Source organism: Mustela nigripes, chromosome 1 (genome assembly GCF_022355385.1).
Source record: "Mustela nigripes isolate SB6536 chromosome 1, MUSNIG.SB6536, whole genome shotgun sequence".
Taxonomy (NCBI): Eukaryota; Metazoa; Chordata; class Mammalia; order Carnivora; family Mustelidae; genus Mustela; species Mustela nigripes.
In genome coordinates this window covers 90304456-90332141 of record NC_081557.1, presented here as the reverse complement: position 1 = coordinate 90332141, position 27686 = coordinate 90304456, and the positions used below count along the sequence as shown (strand labels likewise).

The 27686-nt window shown below is 39.6% G+C and overlaps 1 protein-coding gene across 1 annotated transcript in view; it reads left to right on the top strand.

Annotated features, from left to right (window-relative positions):
• CBL (Cbl proto-oncogene) overlaps nt 1-27686 on the top strand; it is an 84290-nt gene that overhangs the window by 3494 nt on the left and 53110 nt on the right. The window contains exon 2 of the mRNA XM_059415529.1: nt 17022-17269. Coding sequence (XP_059271512.1) covers nt 17022-17269 — 248 coding nt within the window. The remainder of the gene's footprint in view (nt 1-17021; nt 17270-27686) is intronic.

The window sequence follows — 27686 nt, the reverse complement described above, 5'->3', positions numbered from 1 at the left end:
ATTGGGAACTGTTGGTGTCCTCCCCTCCCCCAATATTGAATATGTGCAGATGGAGAAGTTGGCATAAGTCATGGGTTCTGGTCAACATAGGCCCGATTTTACTAATCCATTGTGGAACTTAAACTCATTGTTGGGAAAATGCTTGTCCTAGAGCACTTGTTATTTAACAAAAGACATGGTCAGCCTCTGGGGTTTTTTGGTGCTATCCTTGTATATTGTAATTAATATTTGTGTGAATACTTGTGTGTGAAGAAAGTGGCTAGTAAGAGCCAAATGGGCAGGGGAGTGGAGAGAAATCCTATAAATTGCCTTAAATGTCAGCTCGGAAGTATTGAAGTATTTAGTTTGGTGAGAGATTCAAAATTCTGTTAGGAAGTAGGGCAGGAGTTGGCAAACTTTTTGTCGAGGGACAGACAGTAAGTATTTTAGGCTTTGCTGGACGCACTTAGTCTTGTTTTCTTTGCTTTTGTTTTATAACTCTTTAAAAATGTAAAAACTGTTCTTAGTTTGCAGGTTTAAAAGAAGGCTGGAGATTGTAGGTTGCCCATCTCTGGAGTAGAGCATCATGCTGGGTGTACTATGTTTGTACTCTGTTTTTATTTTGAATTGGCTTATATCACTAGAACATGAAGGTGTTGATTTTTTTTTAATGGGATATAATTTATAAAAGAATTTATGGGACACCTGGGTGGCTCAATCGGTTAAGCATCTGACTCTTGGTTTCCACTCAGGTCATGATCTCTGGGTCGTGAGATTGAGCCCTATGTCTGGCTCAGTTGGCAGTCAGCCTGAGGATTCTCTCTCTCTCCCTTCCCCCACCCCTTCCCGCAGCTCTCTGAAATAAATAAATATTTAAAAAATTATAATTCCCTTATGATTTATAAGGGAAAAAGCTTCCTTTTAAGTCATGAGTTTAAAAAAGTATTTTTTTTTTTTTTTTTAAGATTTTACTTATTTATTTGACAGAGACCACAAGTAGATAGAGAGAGGAAGGGAAGCAGGCTCCCTGCTGAGCAGAGAGCCTGATGCGGGGCTCTATCCCAGGACCCTGGGATCATGACCCGAGCTGAAAGAGGCATTAGCCCACTAAGCCACCCAGGCACCCCTAAAAAAGTATTTTCAAAAGGTGATTCTTCCTTCTACTACCTATCTTCTCTTTGTCCTACCCGCCCCCTCCCCCAAAAGTACCTTTCTATATTTTAGAGGTAAGGTACACTAAATAGAATTTATGATTCAGTATATTTCATTGGACTATTTCCTCCTTCCCTTCTCAGCTTCCTTCCTTTGCATGCTAAGTCCCAAGCATAGTGCTAGGTGTAAATTACCTTCCAGGAGATTACATTATAGTGATAAGGGACCATGTAAATATGTACAAAGCGATAAGAGATCTCTTAATTTTAAACATAGCGTACATACAAGATTGTAAACTCCATGAGGACAGCAACTATAGTCTGCTAACTTCCTGCAGTGTCCAGTCATGAGGCTTACTCAATAGTAAATGCTTTGTAAATATTTCATTTGTTTTGTATTGTGCTCGCTTCCGCAGCACATATATTAAATTGTTTTGTATGTTCCAAAGAAGTAACTGAAAAGAAAAGATGTGGGGGTGGGAATACATTTTAATTACATTAAACTTATTTTTTTGCAGTAGCCCTTTGGTGGTATCATGTGTGTCTTATAGAAGGAGACAGGCTCAGAGAAGTTAGGTGATTTAATTTAGTGAGGTTGGAGGCTGACTTGGAATCCAGGATCACCTATCTCCTGAGGCTTAGTTATTCCCTCCATACAGTACCTTCTTAGGTATACAGCAGAGCTTCAGTAACAAAAAGCCATTTATTCAGAAAGTGACCTGTGTAGGTATAAAACAATCTTCACGCACACTTATGTTCTGCCATTCACACACTCAAGCGAAGTAGATGTTCTCTTGAGTGATACTAGGATAGCATTTAATATCATTCAGTGAAATATCATTTGTCTTCTACTTTCAGGTTAAGGGTTTGTGTGTCTCCAAATTACGTGTACCGGTTACTTTGCATGGTGGTCTCAGAGTCCTGTGCACTTTATTTTCCCATTATACTCAATGCATGTTACCTCTGGCATCATTTATGACTTTTCTTTGTCCATCTATTTTACCGTCCAGTAGAGCTCTTCAGGACCAAGGCTTTGTCTTAATTTCAGTTCCTGGGCCTGACATGGAGTAGTTGGTGAATGAAGTGCAAGCAAACAGTTAACAAAATAAAATGAGCTCAAAACATAGTCCCTCCTCATTCTCTGTGTGATGAATTAGGGAGAATCAGGTAGGGAATCTCTTTTGAGTGCTGACTTAAGGTACCATTTACTCAAAGTACTTTTACCTTTCTCGGTTTTAAAGGTAATAATACATAGTCATTGTAAAACATGATTGTGCTGTTAAGGCCTCCCCCAAAGGATGTAAAATTCTTTGTAATTCCTTGTGAAACACGAGCTTGCTTGAGCATTTCACGTGATTTGTGATAACTTGGTAGGTATATAGAATAAAACTGAGGTTGGGTCAGGGAAGAAGAGAATCTGTTCATTTTGTAACTTTGGTTGACGTGTTTGGTAACTCTTGCTATATAGTAAAACCTGTTTTTAGTATGTAGTAGGTTTGTTGTTAGTATATATACATTAAGCCTGATAAATCATGGCAGATTGGTCCCTTACTCTTCACTGCCAACAGAATTCATGTTCTATTCAAACATAACAACTTGGTAACTTTTTAAAAAAGATTTTATTTTTTTTTTTTTTGACAGAGAGACAGTGAGAGAGGAAACACAAGCAGGGGGAGTGGGAGAGGGAGAAGCAGGCCTCCCGCAGAGCAGGGAGCTCGATGTGGGGCTCGATCCCACGGTTCCAGGATAATGATCCGAGGCGAAGGCAGACATCTATCGACTGAGCCACCCAGGTGCCCCCTTAGTAATGTTTATACTATGGAAAAAAAACACATTTCCCGAATGATTAACCTAGATCATTAAAAGAATAATAAATGAAGTATTAACTTGAAAACTGAGTTTAAACTTCAATCCTACTTTTTAATGAAGTTTTTTTTTTTTTTTAAGATTTTATTTATTTATTTGACAGAGAGAAATCACAAGTAGATGGAGAGGCAGGCAGAGAGAGAGAGAGAGGGAAGCAGGCTCCCTGCTGAGAGCCTGATGCGGGACTCGATCCTAGGACTCTGAGATCATGACCTGAGCCGAAAGCAGCGGCTTAACCCACTGAGCCACCCAGGCGCCCCTTTAATGAAGTTTTTAATTCTGATCTACATTAGGTTTGTTGGAAGTAGGGGGATTATAACAAGCAAGTCATTGTGAAATGTTTTCATGATTAGCACATTTTGTGCTGGAAGGAAATAGGTGGGAGTAGTAAACCAGGAGCACTGGAAGCCAGCCTCAGCTCTGTCCACACAGTGTTCCTTCCTGCAGCAGCTTCCAAAGGGAGGAAGGGAAAGGGGTGCGAACGATGGCATTGGTGGTATACACCCACTGGGGATTTCAAGCCCTGGGAAGATTTGGTGCCACAGTCAGATGCTCCTGTGATTCCTTTAGAAGAAATCCACAATGACTCTGGGTCTCCTCTCTGCAAGCTTTTTAGGATGGACAGTGACTCTTGCTTTGCAGACTCTACTGCCTGAGCACCTTCTCAGACCCACCTCTGAATACTGCCTTTGCTCTGGCTCTGGGATCAGGCATGAGGAAGTCTTTTTTTTTTTAAAAGATTTTATTTATTCATCTGATAGAGATCACAAGCAGATGTAGAGGCAGGCAGAGAGAGAGAGAGGGAAGCAGGCTCCCTGCTGAGCAGAGAGCCCTATGCGGGACTCGATCCCAGGACCCTGAGATCTTGACCTGAACCGAAGGCAGCGGCCCAATCCACTGAGCCACCCAGGTGCCCCAGGCATGAGGAAGTCTTAAAACAAGGCCAGGGTATTGATACTTTAGTGAATGGGATAGGATCCTAATTCCCGCCTCTTCCTACTTTGAATAGCAGTATCTGTTATAGCACTCTTTGTGAAAAATGACATGAATCATACAGAACAAAATGTAAAAGTCCCCTATTACTCTCCTGCCCCCACGTGACTACCTCTCCAGAGGTACATACTGTCTACAGTTTGGGTTCCATCTCCAGTCCTTAGTCTCTTTCCCTAAGCTAGGTTCTGAGAAGGTTGGATGGAGAGCATTGCCCATGAAAGATAGATCAACTTGAGCAAGTTACTGACTTTTTAGCATTTACTCACTAAGACTGATAACTGAGTTCTAATCGTCCCTTGTAGAGCAGCAGTTTACAGTTCACATCTGCTGATACATCAGGAATCTCAAAATAGTGTGTTTGAGGAGAATGGAATTGAGATTCAGAGAGATTAAGTAACCTAAGTCACCCAGCTAATACTTTTGCTTTCCGTCTGGTGTTCAGACTCTGTTAGGTGATTTCTTATAAGCCAGTGCTTCTCACTTTAATATGAATTCAGACCATTGCGGGGGGGGTGGTGGTTAAGACTAATTTATTTTTTAGAGGGTGGGGAGGGGCGGAGGCAGAAGGAGAGAGGGAGAAGCTCAAGCCAATTACATTGAGTGGGAGCCTAATGCAGGGCTTGGTCTCATGACCTTTAGATCATGACCTGAGCCTAAACGAAGAGTTGGATGCTTGACCAGATGTACCACCCATGTGCCCCCAGACCATCTGGGGATCTTGTTAAAAAGGTAGAGGCTGAGTAAACCTGGGGTGGGGCCCATGATTCTGTATTCCTGACCAGCTCCTGGGTGATGTCCATGCAGCTGGCCCCAGGGAACATGCTTGAAGTAGCAAGCCTCCATTCCACAGTTGCTTTTATTTTAGGTGAGCCTAACAGACTTTTTTTTCTTTCCTGAGAAATAGCAGTAGTGTATTTCACTTATGTTGAAGATTTTAATTATTCTTAAATTTCAAAAGTAAATTGTACTTAGAATATACATTTTTTTAAAGATTTTATTTATTTGACAGATCACAAGTCTGCAGAGAGGCAGGCAGAGAGAGGGGGGGAAGCAGTCTCCACGCTGAGGAGAGAGCCCGATGTGGGGCTGGATCCCAGGACCCTGAGATCACAAACTGAGGTGAAGGCAGAGGCTTAACCCACTGAGCCACCCAGGCGCCCTCAGAATATACATTTTTTAATAAAAAGTGGGTTTTTAAATAAAAATGGTTCTAGAATGTTTTTCCTTATCTTTCTTTCTTTCTTTCTTTCTTCTTCTTTTTTTTTTTTATTTTTAAAGATTTTATATATTTATTTGACAGACAGAGATAACAAGTAGGTAGAGAGGCAGGCAGAGAGAGAGTGGAGGAAGCAGACTCTCCACGGATCAGAGAGCCCAGTGTGGGGCTGGATCCCAGGACCCTGGGATCATGACCTGAGCTGAAAGCAGAGGCTTTAACCCACTGAACCACCCAGGCGCTCTGTTTTGCTTTTTCAAAATTTGCTGTATTATGGAGATTTACCATGTTAATACCACATATAGGTCTCCCTGGATCTTTTTTTTTTTTTTTTAAGGATTGTATAAGATTTTATAATTATATGTTTATCTAATAAATTCATATTGATAGTCTTTTAGGTTATTTCTGATTTTTAATATTAGGAACAGTGCTGTGGTGACTACCCATTATGCAGTTTCTAAATATTTCTTTAGAATAAACTCCTAGAAATGAAATGTGCTGGATCAGAAGACTCATACATTCAAGTTTTAAAATATATATGTATTAGCACGTTGCCCTCCAAAAAATTTGCTTGCACTCATGATCCTTGTCTAGTTTGTTGATTTAAATATGATTCCTTGGTACCTTAGATGAAAATCAGGGGTAGGGAGAGGGTGGTTGGGTTGTGGACATTGGGGAGGGTATGTGCTATGGTGAGTGCTATGAAGTGTGTAAACCTGGTGATTCACAGACCTGTGCCCCTGGGGCTAATACATTATATGTTAATAAAAAATTAAAAAAAATTTAAAAATTATGTTGGCATCTGTCCATACACTTTTATTGGACACAAGCTGTAGTGCTCGCTTTGGCAGCACATATACTAAAATTGGACACAAGCTGTATGTCAGGTGCTGGGGAGTTAAAGATGACCCAGTGTACTTAGAATCTGGTGGTCTAACTGAAGGTATACAAAGGGCTCTGGGAAGTGTCTGTGGAAATCATTAGGCAAAACTTCACTTCATTCCTGATGAGACAAGACAAGGGATTGGGAAGGGAAGGAATTTGAGAGCACATCAGTGCCTCTGTACTGTCCTAAGCCACAGTTGTATCTTAATGAGGGTCTGACATCCAAAAGTGATGCTAAAATCATTTAATCTCTAGTATTTATCTCTAAAATCATTTAATCTCTATAATCTGCTGAGTATTCTGTTTGAAGTTGCACTGATAAGTCTGGGTGGAGAATTATATTTTTCTTTAAAAAATAGAATCTGTGGGGCGCCTGGGTGGCTCAGTGGGTTAAGCCGCTGCCTTCGGCTCAGGTCATGATCTCAGCGTCCTGGGATCGAGTCCCGCATCGGGCTCTCTGCTCAGCAGGGAGCCTGCTTCCTTCTCTCTCTCTCTCTCTCTCTCTGCCTGCCTCTCAGTGTACTTGTAATTTCTCTCTGTCAAATAAATAAATAAAATCTTAAAAAAAAAAAAAATAGAATCTGTGTATTACAACTGCATGGTTAAACTATCAGTACGTGTAGGTTATTTAATATTCTACATTGTGTTGGATTTTTTTCCTGCAGCTAATGTGATAAATGAAAGTAATGAGATTGGTAATTAGTTATAAGTGGCATAGTGTCTTTAATAAATAGTGTTGGGTGGTATTTGAGAAGTGTGAGATAGTAATTATAGTTCAAGTCCCTGAATGGAGTTTTGAGAAATCAATAATGGATAATAGTAATTAGAAGTAAAAGGCTTTTTTCTTTGGGCCATTATCTGTGATGATAGGTTTCTATTTTTTTTTTTTTTTTTTTAAAGATTTTATTTATTTATTTGACAGAGAGAGATTACAAGTAGGCAGAGAGAGAGAGAGGAGGAAGCAGGCTCCCTGCTGAGCAGAGAGCCCGATGCGGGACTCGATCCCAGGACCCTGAGATCATGACCTGAGCCGAAGGCAGCAGCTTAACCCACTGAGCCACCCAGGCGCCCAATGTGATGATAGGTTTCTTAAAAAAAAAAAAAGTACAGGTTTCTGATTTCTCTTTAAAAAACATTTAAAAGCTTCACTGTATATAGTTGTAATACTGTTAACCGTTTTCAGGTTTCTGTGTTGGTGAGTTTCTAAACCTGAAGCTTCAAGAAGATGTTAAAAAATTAAAGTCTAAAGAGGCTTTAGAAATTAATTGATCTCTTTCATTTATAGAGGCAGAAATTGAGACCCAGTGAGGTCAGTAAACTTGGTTAAGGTCAGCATAGCCAAATAATGTTGGTCATCAGGCTAGAGCTCAGGTCTCCGGACCTGGGGTCCTTTCTGCCATACCTCCTGCTCCCTTGAGCAAAATGGAGTTTTTAACTTTAAAAACTGTAACCAGATTTTACGTGTTTTAAGATCAACTCAACCAACTGAATACTCATTTCTAAGCATAAAGCTTACTTTAATCACATTTTAACGTATGAAATGTTTGAAATGAAAAACCATTCCACGGATAAGTTGAGGTTTACAGAGCTAAAAATACTTAGTCATTCATAGTCCTATATGGTTAGTTTTTTGTCTAATTGGAAATTCAAGTTCCTTAGTGGTACAGAAGAGTCTGTGTTAGGCTTAGGCACTGTTCTTGGTAACTTTTCTCTTTTTATAAATTTAGCTGTTTCCAAGCATAATTTTATTCGTTTTTTACTGTGATCATAGCACTTTCCAAAGTTTTTCTATTGACCATTGAGGCTTGGCAGAAGCAAAGGGAGGAGTGAGGCCAATGAGAAAGCTGTTATGAATGAACTGTGTGGCAGCCGTACAAGGATGCTGTTGCTTTCCCAGAGCACGTTTCTTTTTGGCATTGTTTTGAGTGATGCTGTAAATGTACAGGCAGAAGTAAACAAAAGGAAGCCATTTTTGCCATTGCAAGACTCAGAAGGCCAAATAAAGTTGGCCAAATGGAGGACACACTGAACAGGAAAATATTTTAGCTTTTTAGAAATTTTTTGGTGAATGTTTTTGGAGCTCAGTGTCCATTTATGCTTTAACTAGCTAGCTATGACTGGAAATTAAAGTAATAAAGGCAGGTTTTCACTTTTGATGTTTGTTAACTGTTAAATTAGTCACAGAGCCTTTTTTGAACATTTTCCTAGAGGTTATACGTGTTGAGGGCATTTTCCTTTCTAGGAGATTTTAGTATCAAAAGAGTAGGTCTACTTCAATATTTTCTTTATGGTCTGTGTTGGTGTTAAAAACTCAAGAGCTGTTAGTGGAATACTGATTTCCCTGGTCATGTGATGATTCATCTCAAAAAGATCAGACATTTAATCTGCAAATGATCTTCATAAGGTCATGTTTGAGGGAGGGATGAATAATATTTGTGAAAGGTACACGGTACTAGCTTGAAAATACAAGCAAATCAAGTGTTTTTGGAGACTTTTTTTTTTTTAAAGATTTTATTTATTTATTTGTCAGAGAGAGAGAGCGAGCACATGCAGACAGAGAGGCAGGAAGAGACTGAGAGAGAAGCAGGCTCCCTGCTGAGCAAGGAGCCCGATGTGGGACTCCATCCCAGGATGCCGGGATCATGGCCCAAGCTGAAGGCAGCCGCTTAACCAACTGAGCCACCCAGGCGTCCCTTGGAGACATTTTTTAACTTGTGATATTTTAAATGTTATATTATGAGGAGTGGTTTTTTTTGGTGAATTATCATTAACATTTATTGATTGCATGTTATAGGTTGGGTATTGTATGTAAGATTAAGCAATTTTAGTTGTTGAAAGAAAGTGTATGTTTTTTCAGAGGTATTAGGCGAATAACTACATTTTAACCTAAACTCTCTGAGGTTAATGCATTTATCTTTAAATAGGGAGAACAGGGGGCACCTGGGTGGCTCAGTTAGGTAAATGTCTGAGTCGGCTCAGGTCATCATGATCCAGGGTTGTGGCATGGAGTCCTGCATTGGGCTCCCTGCTCAACCATGATCCCAGGGTTGTGGGATGGAGTCCTGCACTGGGCTCCCTGCTCCATGGGGAGCCTGCATCTCTCTCTCCTGCTCCCCCGGTGCTCTCTCTCTCTCTGTCAGATAAATAAAATCTTTAAAAATAAATAAATAGGGAGAACAGGTGGGTTGGTGTGTGTAGCCCCGGATATAAATATAAATTCATATTGGGAGCTCTGCTGGATTTGGACCTTGGAAGGTGGGGTGGGAGGATACTGTAGCTTTTGCAGATCGTGGGTCACCGTATTCTTGAGGGGCCTGCTGCCTTTTCTCTATCTTTGGTCATCAGTTGGAGACTATGCAGGACTGGGAAGGTAGCAGTGGCATAAGCCAGTAGGAGTTGTGGTGTCGGTTTCCGGGAGTCATCCAAAGGTGATGATCTACCTAAAGTCTGTAATTCCCTGCCTACCCTGAAGATAAGCCTGTTCAAGGTGCATGGAAATGGGAGCAGAACATGTATTGAGTACCAGTTTATTAGAAACTGCAGGCCTTTCATAAGTGCTTATTGTGAGGTAAGTATTTTCTCTGTTTTTGCTGGTAGAAGAGCTGAGGCTCAGAGGTTAAGAAAATTAGTGAAGCTAGGGGCGCCTGGGTGGCTCGGTGGGTTAGAGCCTCTGCCTTTGGCTCAGGTCACGATCCCAGGGTCCTGAGATCGAGCCCTGCATTGGGCTCTTTGCTCAGCGGGGAGCCTGCTTCCTCCCCTCTCTCTCTGTCTGCCTCTCTGCCTACTTGTAATCTCTGTCTGTCAAATAAAATAAATAAAATCTTTAAAAAAAAAAAAAGAAAATTAGTGAAGGTAAATGACCGAAACAGGACATTTCAATATAGTTGGTTGATGCAATCTTAGCAAAATATGAAAACATTTGGTCCTTTCTAATTTTAATCAAAAACTTAAAAGCTTATATTACAGGCTTCATCCTAATGCCTCCCTTGTTAATTACCTCCTTGTTAATTTCACATCTCTCTCTCCTCTCTCCACTTTGCTGTCTCCTTAGTCTTACTGATCTTTTTATTCCTCAAACAGATCCAGACCTGTTCCCATGTTCAGACTGTTGGATTAGTTTCCCACTCTGGGCTCCTCTTCCGCTGATACTGCATGGCAACTACTTTGTGTAATTTCAACTCTTAATCCAAAAACACATCAGAGAATTTTTCCCTATTCAGTGTTCTAAAGGAGTTGTTCAGGGGTGCCTTGGTGGCTCAGTCGATTAAGCATCCGCCTTTGGCTCGGGTCATGATCCCAGAATCCTGGGATGGAGCCCCAAGTCAGGCTTCCTGCTCAGCAGGGAGCCTGCTTCTCCCTCTGCTGTTCCTCCTGTTTGTGCTCTATCAAATAAATAAAATCTTAAAAAAAAAAAAAAGGAATTTGTTCAGCATATTCTTACTCTATTTAAATGCTCTGCATAGAGCCTGACACTTTTTTCTTTTTATCGGAGTATAACTGACATGTAACATGATGTTAGTTTCAGCTGTATAACATGATGAATGATTGTTTGTATACATTGCAGAAGGATCACCACAAGTACAGTTACCATCTCTCACCATACAAAGTTACAAAGCTGTCCTCCCAAATTTTTTCTTTCAATGAGAACTTTTAAGATTTACTCTATTAACAATGCTTAGTTATCTAATACATATTGTATTATTGACTATAGTCACCAAGCATTACATTCCCTTGATCGAAGTTTATACTTTTTTGACTCCCTTTACCCATTTTGCTGACCTCCAAACCCCCTCTCCCCTTTGGCAACCACAAATTTGTTCTCTGTGAGTTTTGGTTGCATGTTTGTCTTATTTATTAGATTCTACATATAAGTGAAATCATACAGTATTTGTCTTTATCTTTCTGGCTTATTTCACAGCAGAATACCCTCAGGGTCCATCTATGTTATCACAGATGGTGAGATTTCATTCTTTTTTTATGGCCGAGTAGTATTCTGTTGTACACACATACCACATCTTCTTTATCCATTCATCAGACCATGGACACTTAGATCATTTCTGTATGTTGGCTATTGTAAATAGTGCTGCAGTGAACACAGGGGTGCATGTCTTTTCAAATTAGTTTTTTTTTTTCTTCAGGGAGATATCCACAAATAGAATTACTGGATCGTATGGTAGTTCTGTTTTTAATTTTTTTACAGGAACCTCCATACTGGTTCCTGTACGGTTGCATCAGTTTACATTTCCACCAAGAATGCGGGAGGCTTCCCTCTTCACTGCATCCTTGCCAACACTTCCTTCTTGTCTTTCTGATACTAGCCGTTCTGACAGGTATAAGGTGGTATCACCGTGGTTTTGATTTGCAGTTTCCTGATGATGAATGATGTTGAGCATCATTTCATGTGTCTGTTGGCCATCTGTATGTCTTTGGAAATATGTTTATGGAGATCCTTTGCTCACATGACAATCCGGTTGTTTTTGTTACTGAGTTGTGTGAGTTCTTTAATGTTTGAATGTTAAACCCTTATCAAATGCATGATTTGCCAGTATCTTCTCCCATTTGGTAGGTGGCCTTTTCATTTTGTTGATGATTTCCTTTATTGGGCAGAAACTTCAGTTTGATGTTATTTCCTTTAATTTTGCTCTTTTGCCCTTGCTTTTGAAGTGAGATCCAAAAAATCATCACCAAGACCATTGTCAAGGAGCTTACCACCTGTGTTTTCTTCTGGGAGTTTAATGGTTTCAGGTCTTAGAACCCCCTGTGTATATATTTTTTTAATTTCTTTTTTGTAGCTTATTGCCTGATGGCTCCCAGATTCAGGCATGTTGTCTTTTTACTTCTGTGTATCCCAGTGCTTGACATACATTTGTTGAATGGGTACGTTGAGAAAAATCAAAACCATCAGGAACATTGCTACCTTCATGTTAACTGCCTTCATATGTCTGAGTTTGTCTCTCAATCTCATCCCTTCTGTTTCAGAGGATGGAAGTGTCCTTTCTTTCTAATGATGTGTAATGTTTCTAGCCATATATAGCTATATATATATATATATATATATATATCTCATTTCCTGTTGTCTTCCCAAAAACCTTAGCTTCTTGCTTATCTTTTTCTCTTCTGGTTCTTTCTCCTTATCATTTCCAATTTTCTATGAAGATAAAAACCTTCAATTACATACCTCTTATAGCCTTTGCTGGGTCTTGAGATCTTAAGTCTTATAGTCAGTCTACCTACTTTCTTCCATGAACTAACTTAAGGAAGATTTTCTTTTAATTATTTTTATTATAAACATATATTCTGTAAAAATATATTCTGAATTATAAACAACTGGCTTAAAAAGGAGGTTTTGGAATGTAACACTGTAAATTGAAGACTATTTGTTTATTAATATGAATTCTTATTAACTCTTGCACTTAGAATATAGTTGTCTTTTGAGGTAGTCTTTCTTTCTTGGCTGTGTTTTTCCCTTTTGGCTTGAAATCTTTAATAGGATGAGCAGCTTCCTAAAACACCTAAAATATTCATGCATCAGATATTTTTGTTGATTCAGCTTATGTTTAGTAGGATTATATGGGCCTCTTTTTTCAAGAGTTCAGGAAATGCTGTACAGAGAATAAGATTCCTAGCTTTAAAAATTTAATACCATCTGACTCATTATAAGAAGAGTCATTGATGATTAGTTATTAAATGGAAGGTTTGCGGTTATCCCAGCTGAACCTAATGTTTTCACTTCTGGGGGAATCTATTTGAATGAAATAATCTGATGTATAAAAGAATAACATGCTCAGTGATGTTCATCACAGTAGTCCTTGTAATAGAAAAGGCTTAAAAACAACATAAATGTTAAAACAGTGTGGGGTGAGGGGGATGGTTAAGATATACTGTGGTCTATCTATAGAGTGGAATCATTTAGACATCTCAGGCATATAATGAGCTTTTGTTGACACAAGGAAATAGATGTTTTTAAATGTGAAATAAAAAGCAAGATGTCAGATTTTGCTTCTGCCAATGTTAGACAACGTCAGATTGTTTTAAACCAAACCAAATATATTGCTGACAACTAGAAAAGCTAGAAAGCATTGAAGAGCTATAAAAGCAGTAAGGAATGATGAGGCCAAGTTCCAGAAGATAAGGAAGACTCTGAGAAGTTAGCTTGATGTTAGTGGCTGCTTTGTCCATGAGATCATGGCTGACTTTGGAAGTGACAGTTGAGAGACTGAGTAGAGTGTTCAAAAGGCTGATGTCAGGGAAGACAAAATATTGGAATCAGAGCCTCCCAGGATAGAGGGCCCTGGGAAACTCTGGTTTTGGGTTGGTTTCCTCAGGACCTTAATTGCAGGAGTAAGGGTAAAACAAGTAGACTAGTCTTTACTAAGGAGTGAAGCCCAGTTGTTAAGTCTTTTCAGTTCTGGATTAGATTAAGATGATCTGGGAACCTAATATCCCTAGCATGTCTGCTTGCCAGAAGCAAAAGTGAACCCTTCCCCATCATCCATAGCCTCAGATTGTGTCTATAATTTTTTATTTATAATGTCCAACGTTCCGTAAAAAATAACCAGGCATATGAAGAGATGAAATGCAACTAGAAACCAAGAGGAAAAACTGACAGTAGAAACATACCCATAGGATAGGCAGAGATATTTGAATTATCAATCATGGGCTTAAAAAAATGTATGATTAATGTGTTAGAGGAACTAAAGACAAAATTGATAATTTTGACATTTGAAATAAACAGATTCTGAAACTGAAAAACGCAGCTGATTATTACGAATTCTGTGAATGGGTTTAACAGCATAGATACAGCTGAAGAGAAAATTAGTGAAGTGAAAGCTAAATTAGGGGGAAAAAATCCAGACTAAACCACTAGAAGCAGAGGATGGAGAAAACAGAAAAGAGTGTAAAAGACATATGGAACATGATGAAAAGGTCTTATGGATTAAGTCACTGAAGTTCCAGAAGGAGAGAAGAAATTAAATGGCACCGAAGCAGTTACAGGCATCCCTCAGTTTATTGTGCTCTGCGAATACTGCCTTTTTTTACAAATTGAAGCAAGCCTCTTGACAAATTCAAGGAAGTCTCTCTACTTCATTTTTCCAACAGCATTTGCTCACTTTGCTCACTCTGTGCCATATGGTAAATTCTCCCAGTATTTCACACTTTCTCATTTATGTTTGTTTCTGTGATCATTAATCTTTGTTATTACTATTCTAATAGTTTTAGGGCACCACAAACCTCACCCATGAGAAATGTTGAACTTTTTTTTTTTTTTTTAAGAGAGCTCTATACCCAGTGTGGGCCTTCATCTCAAGACCCCAAGATCAAGAGTTGTATGCTTTAAAAAAAAAAAAAAAAAAGAGTTGTATGCTCTACTCACTGAGCCAGCCAGAAGCCCCTGAAATTGCAAGCTTAATTGATAAATGTTTTGTGTTCTGACTGTTCTACAACTGGCCAGCTCTTCCCCCTCTTTCTACCTCTCATGTGGCCTATTTCCTGAGACACAATGATACTGAAATTAGGACAGTTAATAACCCTACATTGGTCTCTGAGTGTTCAAGTGAAAGAATCGCACATCTCTCACTTTAAATCAACCAGCAACCAGCACCCTGATGAGTCAGCAGGCATCCACATTTGAGGCAGGACCCTCAATTGCAAAAATGTTACAACTCACTGAAAGCAGAGGATGCTTGGCATTTTATAGCAATAAAGTATTTCTTAATTAAGGTATGTACATTTTTTTAGGACCTAGTATTGTATATTTAATAGATTACAGTATAGTATAAACATAACTTTAATATGCACTGGGAAACCAAAATACTAATTTGATTCACTTTATTAAGTGCTTTATTGTGGTTGTCTGGAATCAAACCTGTGCTGTCTCTGAAATGCCTGTATATTCTGAATATATACATTTGGATATATATATGTGTTATATATTCTTTAATTCTCTACAGGGTTTTGTTTTGTTTTAGATTTTATTATTTATTTAACAGAGATAACAGGTAGGCAGAGAAGCAGGCAGAGAGAGAGAGAGAGGAGGAAGCTGGTTCCCTGTCGAGAAGAGAGCCCAACGCGGGGTTCAATCCCAGGACCTTGGGACCATGACCCTAGCCGAAGGCAGAGGCTTTAACTCACTGAGCCACCCAGGCGCCCTCTACAGGGGTTTTTATTCTTTGTAGGGCATCTTGATAAACAGACGTTCTTATAAAGTAGTAGACTTTCAATTAACGTTTTTGTGTATGTGTTTAAGGCTTTTTATAATCCTGTTTAAGAAAGTTTTCTCTGGGGCACCTGGGTGGCTCAGTGGGTTAAGCCGCTGCCTTCAGCTCAGGTCATGATCTCAGGGTCCTGGAATTGAGTCCCGCATCGGGCTCTCTGCTCGGCAGGGAGCCTGCTTCCTCCTTTCTCTCTGCCTGCCTCTCTGCCTACTCGTGATCTCTGTCAAATAAATAAATAAAATCTTTGAAAAACAAAAAGAAAGTTTTCTCTGTAGTTTAGATAATTTTCTTATATTATCTTCTAAAGCTTTATAGGTCTGCCTTTCACATTAAGATCTATAACCCAAGGTCTACTTTTTGGGGGTTTGTTTTTTTGTGTGTATATGTATGGTTTTGTTTTGTTTTTTTGGTATAGTGTAAGGTGAGGGTTTAGTTTGGTTTTTTTTTTTTTTTTTATTCTGTTTAGATACCTGATTGTTCCACTACTATATTTGGAAAAGACCACTCCTTTGTGATAAGTGAAGGGCCTGTATATGTTTGGGTCTGTTTCTAGACTTTTCCCTTCCACTAATTTGTCTTTCCCAGACACGGAAAAATCCATGTAAGTGGAAAATACAAAATGAGATAGTAGGAATAAATATAAATTTATTAGTCATTATTAACAAATATAAAATGTACTAAACTCACTAGTTTAAAAACAAAGATTGTTACATTGGGTTTTAAAAATATTGCTACGTATTCCTTAAAAGAAACCCAAATAAAACATAAGAACTCAGAAGTTGAATGTAAAAGATGGGAAAAAGAATTATTAAGCTAAATGTTCTGGAGGTTGTTTTTTTTTTTTTCCCTTCCTTCTTTTCTTTCTTTTTAAGCATTCTCCATACCCAGCATGGGGACTGGAGGTCATTTATATGGCAAGAAATGGTATCTCAGTTGAGCTCCATGGGGTTTCAAGGCTCCTCTGCTCCCAGACCCTAGTGGCTGTTACAATTCTAGCCTATTACTTCCCAGGGCAGCCATGTTCTTTATTTCAGTCCTTAGGAATTTTCTTTATTGTGTTGTGGGGTGAGCCATGCATTTGAAATGAACTTGTTCTAGTTCATCTAGCACTTTTTAGGTATTAGTATGATGTCTTCCTCCTGCTGCAAGGTTTAGTCTGCTATGTAAGTTTTTTTTTTTTTTTAAGATTTTATTTATTTATTTGACAGGTCACAAGTAGATAGGCAGGAGGGGGGTGGGGGTGGGGGTGAGCAGAGAGCCTGATGCAGGGCTCCATCCCAGGACCCTGGGATCATGACCTGAACCAAAGGCAGAGGGTTAACATACTGAGCCACCCAGGTGCCCCTATTTTCTTTCCTTCTTTTTTTTAAAGATTTATTTTTAAGTCATCTCTACACTCAGCATGGGGCTTAAACTCAAAATCCCAAGATCAACAGTTGCACACGCTACTGACTGAGCCAGCCAGGCCCCCCTTGTCTGCTATGTAATTTCTGGACCATTAGTCTCTCATATGGTTTTAAGAACCCACCCTTCTGGGGGGGCCACTAAAAATGCAAAATAATTGCAGGGGTGTTATGGATCATTTCTTATGGTCTTGTGCATTTTTTAGTATTTCTGCAACAGAGCACATATTTTATAACTTTTTTTTTTAACTTGAAAAAGGAAATTGTCCTTAAGATCCTCCAAGTAATAGCCCTTCTTTTCCATTTGTTGCAGGTGGTGCGATTGTGTCAGAACCCAAAGCTGGCGCTAAAGAATAGCCCACCTTATATCTTAGACCTGCTGCCAGACACCTACCAGCACCTCCGCACTGTCTTGTCAAGATATGAGGGGAAGATGGAGACCCTTGGAGAAAATGAGTATTTTAGGGTGTTCATGGAGAATTTGATGAAGAAAACTAAGCAGACCATAAGCCTCTTCAAGGAGGGGAAAGAAAGAATGTATGAGGAGAATTCTCAGCCTAGGTAATGGCACATACCACACAAATACTTCTTCAGGTCTGTGACTGCCTCAATGGGTAACACTTAGAAGTAGTTGACTTGGTTTTAAATTTTAGGTCAATGAGAATGCAAAGTTGACATTTGATTTAAAGGTGGGTTTTATATAAAATGTTACCTTGGAGGACATTGAATCCCCCCCGCCTCTGAAAAGTCAGTGACTTTTAGTCATGCAGATGAGTTGGAGGTACAGGTCCATTGGAGACCCGCACAGATCATGGAAGTTTGGGGATAGGTGAGAGTTTGAAAGAAGGTTGAGGTTCAGCTGAGGTTGGGAGTCAACAATAAGAGGGCAGATTTTGCCAGAGCTATAACTTATTAGGGAAATCATATATGTGGGATAAAAAGTAAAAAAAATAAAGTCAGTAGTTAGGTAACTTTTTTTTTTTTTAATCAAAGTGAAATGACGTTTCTTTTATTGTATTGGGTATCCCATATGTTATTAGTTTGGTTGTTACAAATTACATACTGGGAGAGAAACGGGTTGATTGTAGGTATGGTTGTATTTGGTTTGGTCCAGTGGGAAATACTAACTCATCTAGGACAAGTAATAAAATGTAAATTCGACTAGAGGTTTGTAGGTAGTAAATTAACACTCAAGGAGTGACACCAGTTAGGAAGAACAGTAATTTCTGAGGGCATTAAGTAAGCATGCATTACTCAAGCACTAACTTACTAAATGGTATCCTTGTAGCTTACCTACCACTCCTTTGACTCTGGCTTAGATTCTGGGAACCCTCATCCCTTAGTTAAAATTTTATGCCCGTCATTATTTATATTAAGTTTACTACAACAGATTACTCAGGTTTGATCCAGAGTATCAGTCTTTTCTCATTAAAAAGATTTCTGGTGACTGAAATCGATCTGTAGGAACCTTTATAGCTTCTAATTTATATGAAAGTGAACTTTATTCCTTTTAAATATTTAAATTTTATGACTTGTTAAGATAAAAACCTATGTGGACCCTAGCTAACTGGTGATTTTGTATGGCTGAGTTTTTAAAAAATAATTTTGCTTTATTTAATTTGAAATTTAATTTATCATCTACAGTGAACTAGGTTCTAATTGTAGGAGGTGAAAAGGGGAGTTTTTAATTATGATGTACTGAGGCAGATGCTTTAATAGAGAGATGTACAAAAGGCTGCATGAACACAGGTTTGCCTGGTTGCATCAGGGGATGTGGCAAAGTGGAAGTGTGATGTGAGCTGGGTTGTAGAAGGCAAGTAGAAATTTTCAAATTAAAAAAGTGAAAAAAAGGCCTTTAACATGAGGGCATGAACATGCCCAGGCTCCGTATGTTGAAGGAACATGAGTGGTCTGGGTTGGCTAGAATTGGGGCAGACAAGTGAGCTGTGAGTACAGGTGGGAGTTCTTTTGTCTCTGGACATTGTCCTGTGGGTAAGAGGCTGCCCCAGAACTGTCACTGTTGTTCTTTTTTGAAGAGGACCTTTATAGGGAGATTAAAATAGTAGATTTCCCAGTTTTAGAGCATACTGAACATTATCTAATTTTTTTTCTTTTCCCTGCTGGATTGTTCATTCCTGAGAGGCAGTATGCTGTGTTGGTTAAGAGGAGGGACCCTGAAGCTTGCATTTGAATCTTAATTTTGCCATTTAGCTATGCGATCCCTGTTTATTCATCTGTAAAATGAGATAACAGTAGTACTTTATTTGTAGGGTTGTTGGGAGTTGTTAAATGAGTGAGTAAATGTTCAGCACTTAGAGTGGTGATCGGCACAATGAAAGTAATAAGTGGGTTAGCTCTAATTTTAATCCTCATTCTGATTTTCTTTACTATAAACATCGTTTATTGTATCAAGCTGTGTGTTGGTGATACTGCCAGATCATAATTAAGTACATGGACCAATTTGCCCTTAATAAGTGGCCTCATACAATTGCTTTCAGGTTCTTCTGCTGTTTTTTTAAAAATCTTCCTGTCAGTATGTTTGTCTGTATCAAGTGTTATTACCCATAATAGGAAGTTTTTAATACACTATGGGCTTTGAATCCATACAGCAAGGTTTGTACAAGTTCTCTATAAAATGAGAATAAATAAATTTCAATTGAGATTCAGATTTTTTTTTTAAAAATATTTTATTTATTTATTTGAAAGAGAGCCAGAGCATGAGAGGGGAGAAGGTCAGAGGAAGAAGCAGCCCCGCAGAGCTGGGAGCCTGATGCAGGGCTTGATCCCAGGACCCTGGGATCGTGACCTGAGCTGAAGGCAGTGGCTTAACCAACTGAGCCACCCAGGTGCCCCTCAGATTTTTTTTTAACCAAGGAAAATGTATGGCTTTCCTGTGTGACCTTTCTGATCTGTATTTTGGTTCCTTAAAGAATTTTTTCCTAATCAGTTTTTTAAATTGAGATATTAATGTATCATAAAATTCACCCTTTTACAGAATGTAATTCGGTGGTTTTTGGTATGTTAACAAAGTCTTGTAACCGTCCCCCCACTATCTAATTTAAGAATGTTTCCATCATCTCAAGAAACCCCACACTCATTAGCAGTCACTGCCCATTCCCCACTTCTGCTCCCCCCCCCCCCCCAGGCCCCTGGCAGTCACAAATATCTATTTTCTGTCTCTGATGATTTGCCTGTTCTAGACGTTTCATGTAAGTGGACTTGGAATGTGTGGCCTTTTTTGTCTGGCTTTCCTAACAACTCATTCATGTTATAGTGTGGGTCAGTTCTACTTCCCTTTTTAATGGCTAGATATACTCTATCCCATGGATATACCACATTTTGATTATGGACATTTGGGTTGTTTGCACTTGACATAATGAATAATCCGCTGTGAACATCTGCATGTAAGCTTTTGTGTGGCTATATGTTTTGCGTTCCCTTGGGTAAATACCTGGGAGAGGAATTGCTGAGTCATATGGTAATTCTATGTTTAACTTTTTGAGGAACTGTTAGACTGTTTATCACAGCAGCATTTTACATTCCTCTAACAATGGAGGAGGAGAGTTCCAGTTTCTTACCAGCACTTGTTATATTTTGTTTTTGTTTTTATAGCTGTCCTACTGGGTATGGGGTAGCTATCATTGTGGTTTTGATTTGCATTTCCCTAATGAGTAATAATGTGATCTTTTTTTCATGTGTTTATTTGTCATTTGTGTATCTTCTTTGGAGGAATTTCTGTTCAAATCCTTTGCCTGGTTGGGGTTCTTTTTATTGTTGAGTTGTAGCATTCTTTACATATTCTGGATACTAGACCCTTAATCAGAGATATATGATTTACAGCATTTAATTCCCATTCTTTGGGTGGTCTTTTCACTTTCTTTTTAGTGTCATTTGAAGCACAAGCAATTTTAATTTTGGAGAGGTCCACTGTTTTTTTCTTTGGTTACTTGTGCTTTTGATATCTTGGCTAAGAAACCATTGCTTAATCTGATTTCATGAAGATTATGCCTGTGATCATTTTGAGTTAATTTTTGTATATCGTCAAAGGTAAGGGTCCAACTTTATTCTTTTGCATATGGGTATCCTTTAGTGCCAGCACTATTTATTGAAAAGAACATTCTTTCCCTGTTGAATTGGCCTGTATTCCCTTGTCAAAAGTCAATTGTATGAAGGTTATTTTTAGGTTCTCTCTCTTCTTTCCGTTGGTTATGTCTGTTGTTAGGCCAGTATGCATACCGTCTTGATTACTGTAGCTTTGTAGTAAAGTTTTAGAATCAGGAAGTGTGAATCCTCCAACTCTGTTCCTTTTTTTTCCAAGGTGGTTTTGATTACTTGAGGTCCCTTGAGATTCTTTATGAAATTTTAGGATCAGCTCACCAATTTCTGCAAAATGGGTGGCTGTAATTTTCATAGGAATTGGATTGGACTGGTACATCTGTTTGGGAAGTATTGCTATCTTAACAATACTAAGTCTTGGGGCGCCTGGGTGGCTCAGTGCGTTAAGCGTCTGCCTTTGGCTCTGGTCATGATCTTAGGGTCTTGGGATCAAGCTCTGCATCAGGCCTTCTGCTATGCCGGGAGCCTGTTTCCCCTCTCTCTCTGTTTGCTTCTCGTTTGCTTGTGATCTCTCTCTCTCTGTCAAATAAATAAATAAAATCTTAAAAAAAAAATACTAAGTCTTCCTATCTATGAACATGGGATGTTTTCCCATTTGTTTAGGTCTTTTAAAACATCTCTCAGCAGTGTTTCTGTAGTTTCCAGTGTACGAGTTTTTCACTTCCTTGGTTTAATTTATTTCTAAGTAGGCGTTCTGGGTGCCTCAGTTGGTTAAGTGGCCAACTCTTGGTTTCATCTCAGGTCCCAGGATGGAGCCCTGCTTTGGGCTCTGCACTCAACAGGGAGTTTGCTTGAGGATTCTCTGTCTCCCTCTCCCTAACGTGGTGTGTACGTGAGCTTGCTCCCTCTCACTCACTCAATAAAAATCTTTTAAAAAATAAAATTAAAAAAAAATTTATTCCTGGGCCCTGGGTGGCTCAGTTGGTTAAGCTTCTTGCCTTTGGCTCGGGTCATGATCCCAGAGTCCTGGGATCGAGTTCTGCTTTGGACTCCCTGCTCGGTGGGCAGCCTGCTTCTCACTCTCCCTCTGCCATTCCCCCTGTTTTTGCTCTCTCCTCTCTCTCTCTCATATAAATGAAATCTTTGAAAAAAAATTTTTTTATTCTTTCTGATGCTATTATAAATATAATTGTTTTTCCTGGTTTCATTTTTGGATAGTTTATTGCTGGTATATAGAACACAACTGATTTTGTATCCTGTAACTCTGCAGGACTATTCACTGATTCCAGTAATTTCTTACTGGATTCCTTTGGATTTTCTGCAAATGAGATTGTGTCAGATTCTCAAATAGAGAAAAGTTTTAACACTTCTCCTTTATGGATGCCTTGTATTTTTTATTTTCTTGCCTGGTTGTGGTGACTAGAACTTCATGTTGAATAGAATTTATGTTGAATAGAAGTGATGAGAGCAAACATTCTTGTCTTGTTCTTGATAAGGAGGAAATCTTTTGGTGTTTTCACCATCGAGTATGATGTTAACTGTGGGATTTTCTTTCTTTCTTTCTTGTTTTTTTTTTTTTATATTTTATTTATTTATTTGACAGAGATCCCAAGTAGGCAGATGGCAGGCAGAGAGAGGGGGAAGCAGGCTCCCTTCCGAGCAGAGAGCCTGATATGGGGCTCAATCCCAGGACCCTTAGATCGTGATCTGACCCAAAGGCAGAGGCTTAACCCACTGAGCCACCCAGGTGGTCCATAGCTGTGGGATTTTCATAGATCTCCTTTATCAGGTTGAGAAGGTTTCCTTGTGTTCCTTGTTCAGTGTTTTTTTATCATGAAAGGGTATTACAGGGCTTTTATGCTTCATTCCTGGTTTTTCTTCTTGGGAGAGAGAAATGTGTGGACTTGTAAATTCTGGAAAAAGTGAATATGTTGAGTTGCACTTAGGGCAAGGATGCAAGGAATCCTCAGGAGTAACAAACCGGGGTTGGAAATGTTGCCAGGATTCTCTCCGCATTCTCTTGATGCAGACGGGTGTCTAAATTGCTGGAAAATTGACCTCTGCTACATCCAACATTTACATCTTGTGGGGTTTCCACTGTAGCACAACGTCTTGACTCTCAGTTTCAGTTTTGACTTTGGCTTGCTATGTATGTGTAGATCAGTTGATGATCCCTGAACCAGTCAACTCGAAAGAAAAGGTGAGTGCTGTGATTAGTCCAGCGTGGGCCAGGAGTCACTTCTAGATGAACCTGCTGGCTTGGGGAACACACTTGTTTCCCTAAAGCTGTATGCACAAGGGAATTTGGATGTTGAAGAGCTGATCCCTTAAGTCCGCTCTGTATATCTATCCATATTTAATAGAGTTGCTTCCTGTCTTTATTTTAGAGAGGATATTAGGTGAAGTAACTTCTCTCAAGATAAACTTGCCCTTATTTCTCTTAGACTTTATAAAAAACGACTTAAGCAAAAACTTTAAGCTGCTTTCTTGTCTTTGATCTGTGACCCTGGTTTTTGCACCTGTTTTCCTTCTTGCACAGGATGTTACAATAGAAGCTGAATGGGATTATGCAGCAGAGTCCATCTTAAAAACATTACTGTTTGATTGTATACAATTTGAAAATAAGATGAAACTTTGTTGTAACTCTGCTGCCTTTTTAGTTATAAGCTGAAATGATCAAGATTTGGCTTCCTTGTCATTCAGCTGGGAATAATTTAGAACTAAAAGTTCATGTTCTAACCATTCATTAAAGAAAAAATTAGTCTTGGGTACTTTCTTGATGGTAAGCTCCACTACTCGAGGAGCAGTGATTGCACACCACGTGGAACCAACACAGTCCTTCTCTTAGGAGGGTTGTAACCTAGAGTTTTAGCTTGTAAGGTTTTTGGTGTTTCTCTAGTAGAACAGTGGTGGTTCATAGACAAGACAGAAGTATTTGTGCTGCTGTAGTCTTCCCCTAGCCCCCCAGAGAGGTTTTCAGTTAGTGTGTCATATCTTAGTGTAGTCAGCTTAGATCTTTGGTGTGGAGAAGATAGGGCTTGGGGCGCTTGGCTGGCACATTTGGTTAAGTGTCTGACTTTTGGTTTCATCTCCAGTCGTGATATTGAGCTCTGCTTTGGGCTCTGTGCTCAGCTCAAGTCTGCTTAAGTTTCTCTCCCTCTGGCCTGTGCCTGCCCCCCACCAGGCTTGCTCTCTGTCTCTCTGTTTCTCTCTCTCTCTCTCACATAATTACATTTTTTTAAAAAAGAAAAAGTTTGGTTTTGGTTAAAGATTCCCACTCAGATTAGGAATGACTTTCTGATGATTGGGAAGGGGGCAGCACTCCCTTTTTGGTCCTGGAGAAAGATGATGGCTTGAATCAAAGTGGTGATGGTAGAGATAGCAAGAAGTAGACAGTACTTGATGTGTTTTAAACCTAGAAAGGGGTGCATGGGTGGCTAAGTCGTTTAAGCCTCTTGATTTTTACTCAGGTCGTGATCACAGGGTTGAGGGATTGAGTCCCGCTTTGGACTCTGCGCTCAGTGCAGAGTCTGCTTGGGATTCTCTCTCTTTCTCTCCCTCATCGTCTGACTCTTCCCCCTGCTCTGTGCATACTCTTCCACCTCCCATAAAAAATAAGTAAGTAAGTGAGTAAAATCTTTTAAAAAAAAAAAAAAAAAGAAGAAGCAGCAGAGCTAGCATTGGCTAGGTTTCTGGTTTGAGCAGTGGGAATTCACAGAAACGTATAAAAAGAGGGGAAGAACTTGATTCGGTAGTTACTTTAGAATGATAGCATTGGCTGCTCTGTGGGAAATGGATTAGGCTTAGGGGTAGCAGTGGTGGGATCAGAGGGGTAGGTGACAAGGTTGTTGTCAGCCAGATGGGAAGCAAGATAGTTTGGTCTAGGGAGAGACTGAAAGGAAGAAAAGTGGGCAGATTGGAGCTAGAATCAGAAAGAATTCCTGGGGAATTGGACAAGAGGAGGGCAGGAAGAAATAACAGGGAAGGATCAAGATGACGTATAGGTCTCTGTCATTAACTCTGCCAGTGGCAGCGGCATTTACTAAAATGGGGTATTCGGAGTATAGATGTGGGGAGAGCTAAATTGGGAGTGAGGAGGATCAAGAGTTCCATTTTGGACTTGTTTACATTGGAGATATTTTTATGAGCCGTCTAAGGCAATAAGTCAAGCAGGCAATTGGCTGTATTAGACTTCGGAATTCAGAGGGGGATGTGTGGGATGCAATTTTTGGCGGTATTTAAAGCCAGCAGAGTGGACAGAATCATCTAAGGGGAGAGGAGTCGGCAGTGGAGACTGAGGAAGGAAGAAGGGAGAGAATAGATTGCAAGAGCCACAAAGAAAAAAGAGGGGAGAATGCCTGGGTGGCTCAATCGGTTATACATCTGCTTCAGCTCAAGTATGATCCTGGCATCCTGGGATTAAGCCCTGCAGCAAGCTCCTTGCTTAGTAGGGAGCCCGCTTCTCGGAACTCTCCCTCTGCTGCTCCCCCTGCTTGTGCTCTCCCTCTCTCTCTGTCAAAGAAATAAATAAAATCTTAAAAAATTTTTAAAAACTAAAAAAAATCCTCTTTCTAAATGGAAAATTGACAAAGGAAATGACTAGTTCACAAAAGAAAAATAAAAGGGCACATATAAATATTAAAAGAACAGTTGAGTTTATGAGTCATAAAATAATTTTCTTTAGCCCCCCAAATTGGCAAAAAAATTGGAAAATCAGCTTATAATTAGTGTTTCAAAGGAGGGTGCATGCAGGAAAAGGGAGTACTCCCTTACCTGGTTGTGGTGGGAATGAAACTGGTTTAGCCTTTCTGGGGGCTGGTATATATAGAAAAATTTAGAATCTTTCTCAGTTCCACTTTTAGAAATTTATCAAAAAGAAGTGAGAAGGGATTTGGATTAAAATATAAAACCATACAACTCCCAAAGGAAAATCTAGGGGTGCCTGGTGATGCATTCAGTCAAGCATCTGACTCCGTTTTAGCTCAGGTAATGATCTCAGGGTCATAAGATTGAGCACCGTGTAGAGTCTGCTTAAGACTCTGTCTTGGGCGCCTGGGTGGCTCAGCTGGTTGAGTATCTGCCTTTAGCTTACATACTGGTCCCAGGGGCTCAGCAGGGACTCTGCTCCTCCCTTATCCTCTGCCCCCCCTCAAATAAATGAATAAAATACTGGAAAAAAATCATTAAATAAAAAGACTGTCTCTCCCTCTGCCCGCCACCCCCTGTGTGTGTGCCCTCTCTCTCAAATAAATAAATCTTAAAAAAAAAAAGAAAGAAAGAAAAGAAAATCTAGGCAATAAACTCTTGGACATTGGCCTTAGCAATATTTTTCTGGATTCGTCTCCTCAGGCCAGAGAAACAAAAGCAAAAATAAACAGTTGAGATGACATAGAATTAGAAAGCTTTTGCACAGTGAAGGAAACCATCAACAAAACAAAAAGGCAGCCTGCTGAAGGGGAGAAAAATATCTGTAAGTGATATATCCAATATGGGGTTAGTTATCAAAGTACATAAAGATTCCCTACAACTCAAGACCAGAAATACAAATAATCTGACTAAAAAATGGGCAGAGGACCTGAGCAGGCATTTTTGTATTATTTAGAGTTAGAATAAGTTACCCAAGGACGAGTAGCTAGTTAAGTGCCTGAACCTCTTTTTTCGTTCTTTCTTTTTTTTCTTTTAAAGCTAGTTTCCCAAATGTTTATTACTAATTATTTTGGTTTTCTTTGAATGTAGAGGAATGGTAACAGTATATTCCACTCCATATTACAGAAATGGTCCCTTGGAGGTAACACTTCAAGTATCATATGAAATAGTAAACCACGTAGACTCAGACATGAGTACATCTTTTAATTGGTATGTCTTTTGCACACAAAAATACTCAATAGTGATGAAGTTCTAGAACCTAGGTGAGGTTTGGTGGGCTGAGGTCCGGAGCCGATGACCAAGAAAGAATTCTTGAGACATCTTTGGTGCAAAATGGTGGTTTATTAAAGCACGGGGACAGGACCCGTGGGCAGGAAGAGCTGCTGCCCCGTGCCATGAGGGATGGCAGGTTATGTACCCTGCTGTTGGGGGAAGGTGAGGGGAAGGGAGGTTTCAGTGGAGTTTTCATATGCTAAAGAGGGCCTACAAGGTGCCAGGATGTTCCAGGCCTGCCGGAGGCCTTGCCCTTGCTGCTGGATCAGTGTTGTCTTTAGACCAGCCATTAACATTAAGATCGTTGGGAGACTTTTTGGTGGGGTGTCACAATCCTGCTATCAATCGTCTTTGTTAGTGAGATTTAGGACATTTGTAAGCCAAGGGAGACTCCTGTCTAGCAGGATTGTGAGCTCTGCAAGTTAACTATTTGCTTATTGTTCATGGCAGTCAGGGCTGCCTGAGGGATGCTACACTTATGGAGGGGAAAGGGTGAAGAGGGGGTGCAAGGCGCCAGCTTTTGCTTTGTCCTCAGCCAGCCTCCTGCTCCCTCATCAAATAGTGTGATTTACCACAGGATTTTGTCTTTATATAACAATCTCACCCCAAATATTTTGTATTGGACATAAGCTTGGTTATGCAAATAGAGGGAACATGAAGTTCTCCCTTGCCTCCTCTCAAAGAATCTGTGATAACTTGTAGAAAACCAGAACATTATAGAGAAGTAGGCAGCGAATGTCAAGTAGAATGTGCAAAAGCTTTTCCTAATCACTTCGTTCTACTAGTGCCAGCCAAGCCTTGCTCTAAAACCATAATACTTGGGAAGTGCACAACTGCATTTAAATTAGACCATCTTAAAGAACAAGGTCAAAAACTGGCTCCAAGAATGTCTTTTTTGCCAGGCTGTAGTGTACGAAGGAGCAAATGCATTGTGTACTTTAATCCTGGCAGCTTAATTTTTTTTTTACTTACTGTGTATTAAAATACATGTCGTCGTCTCCCC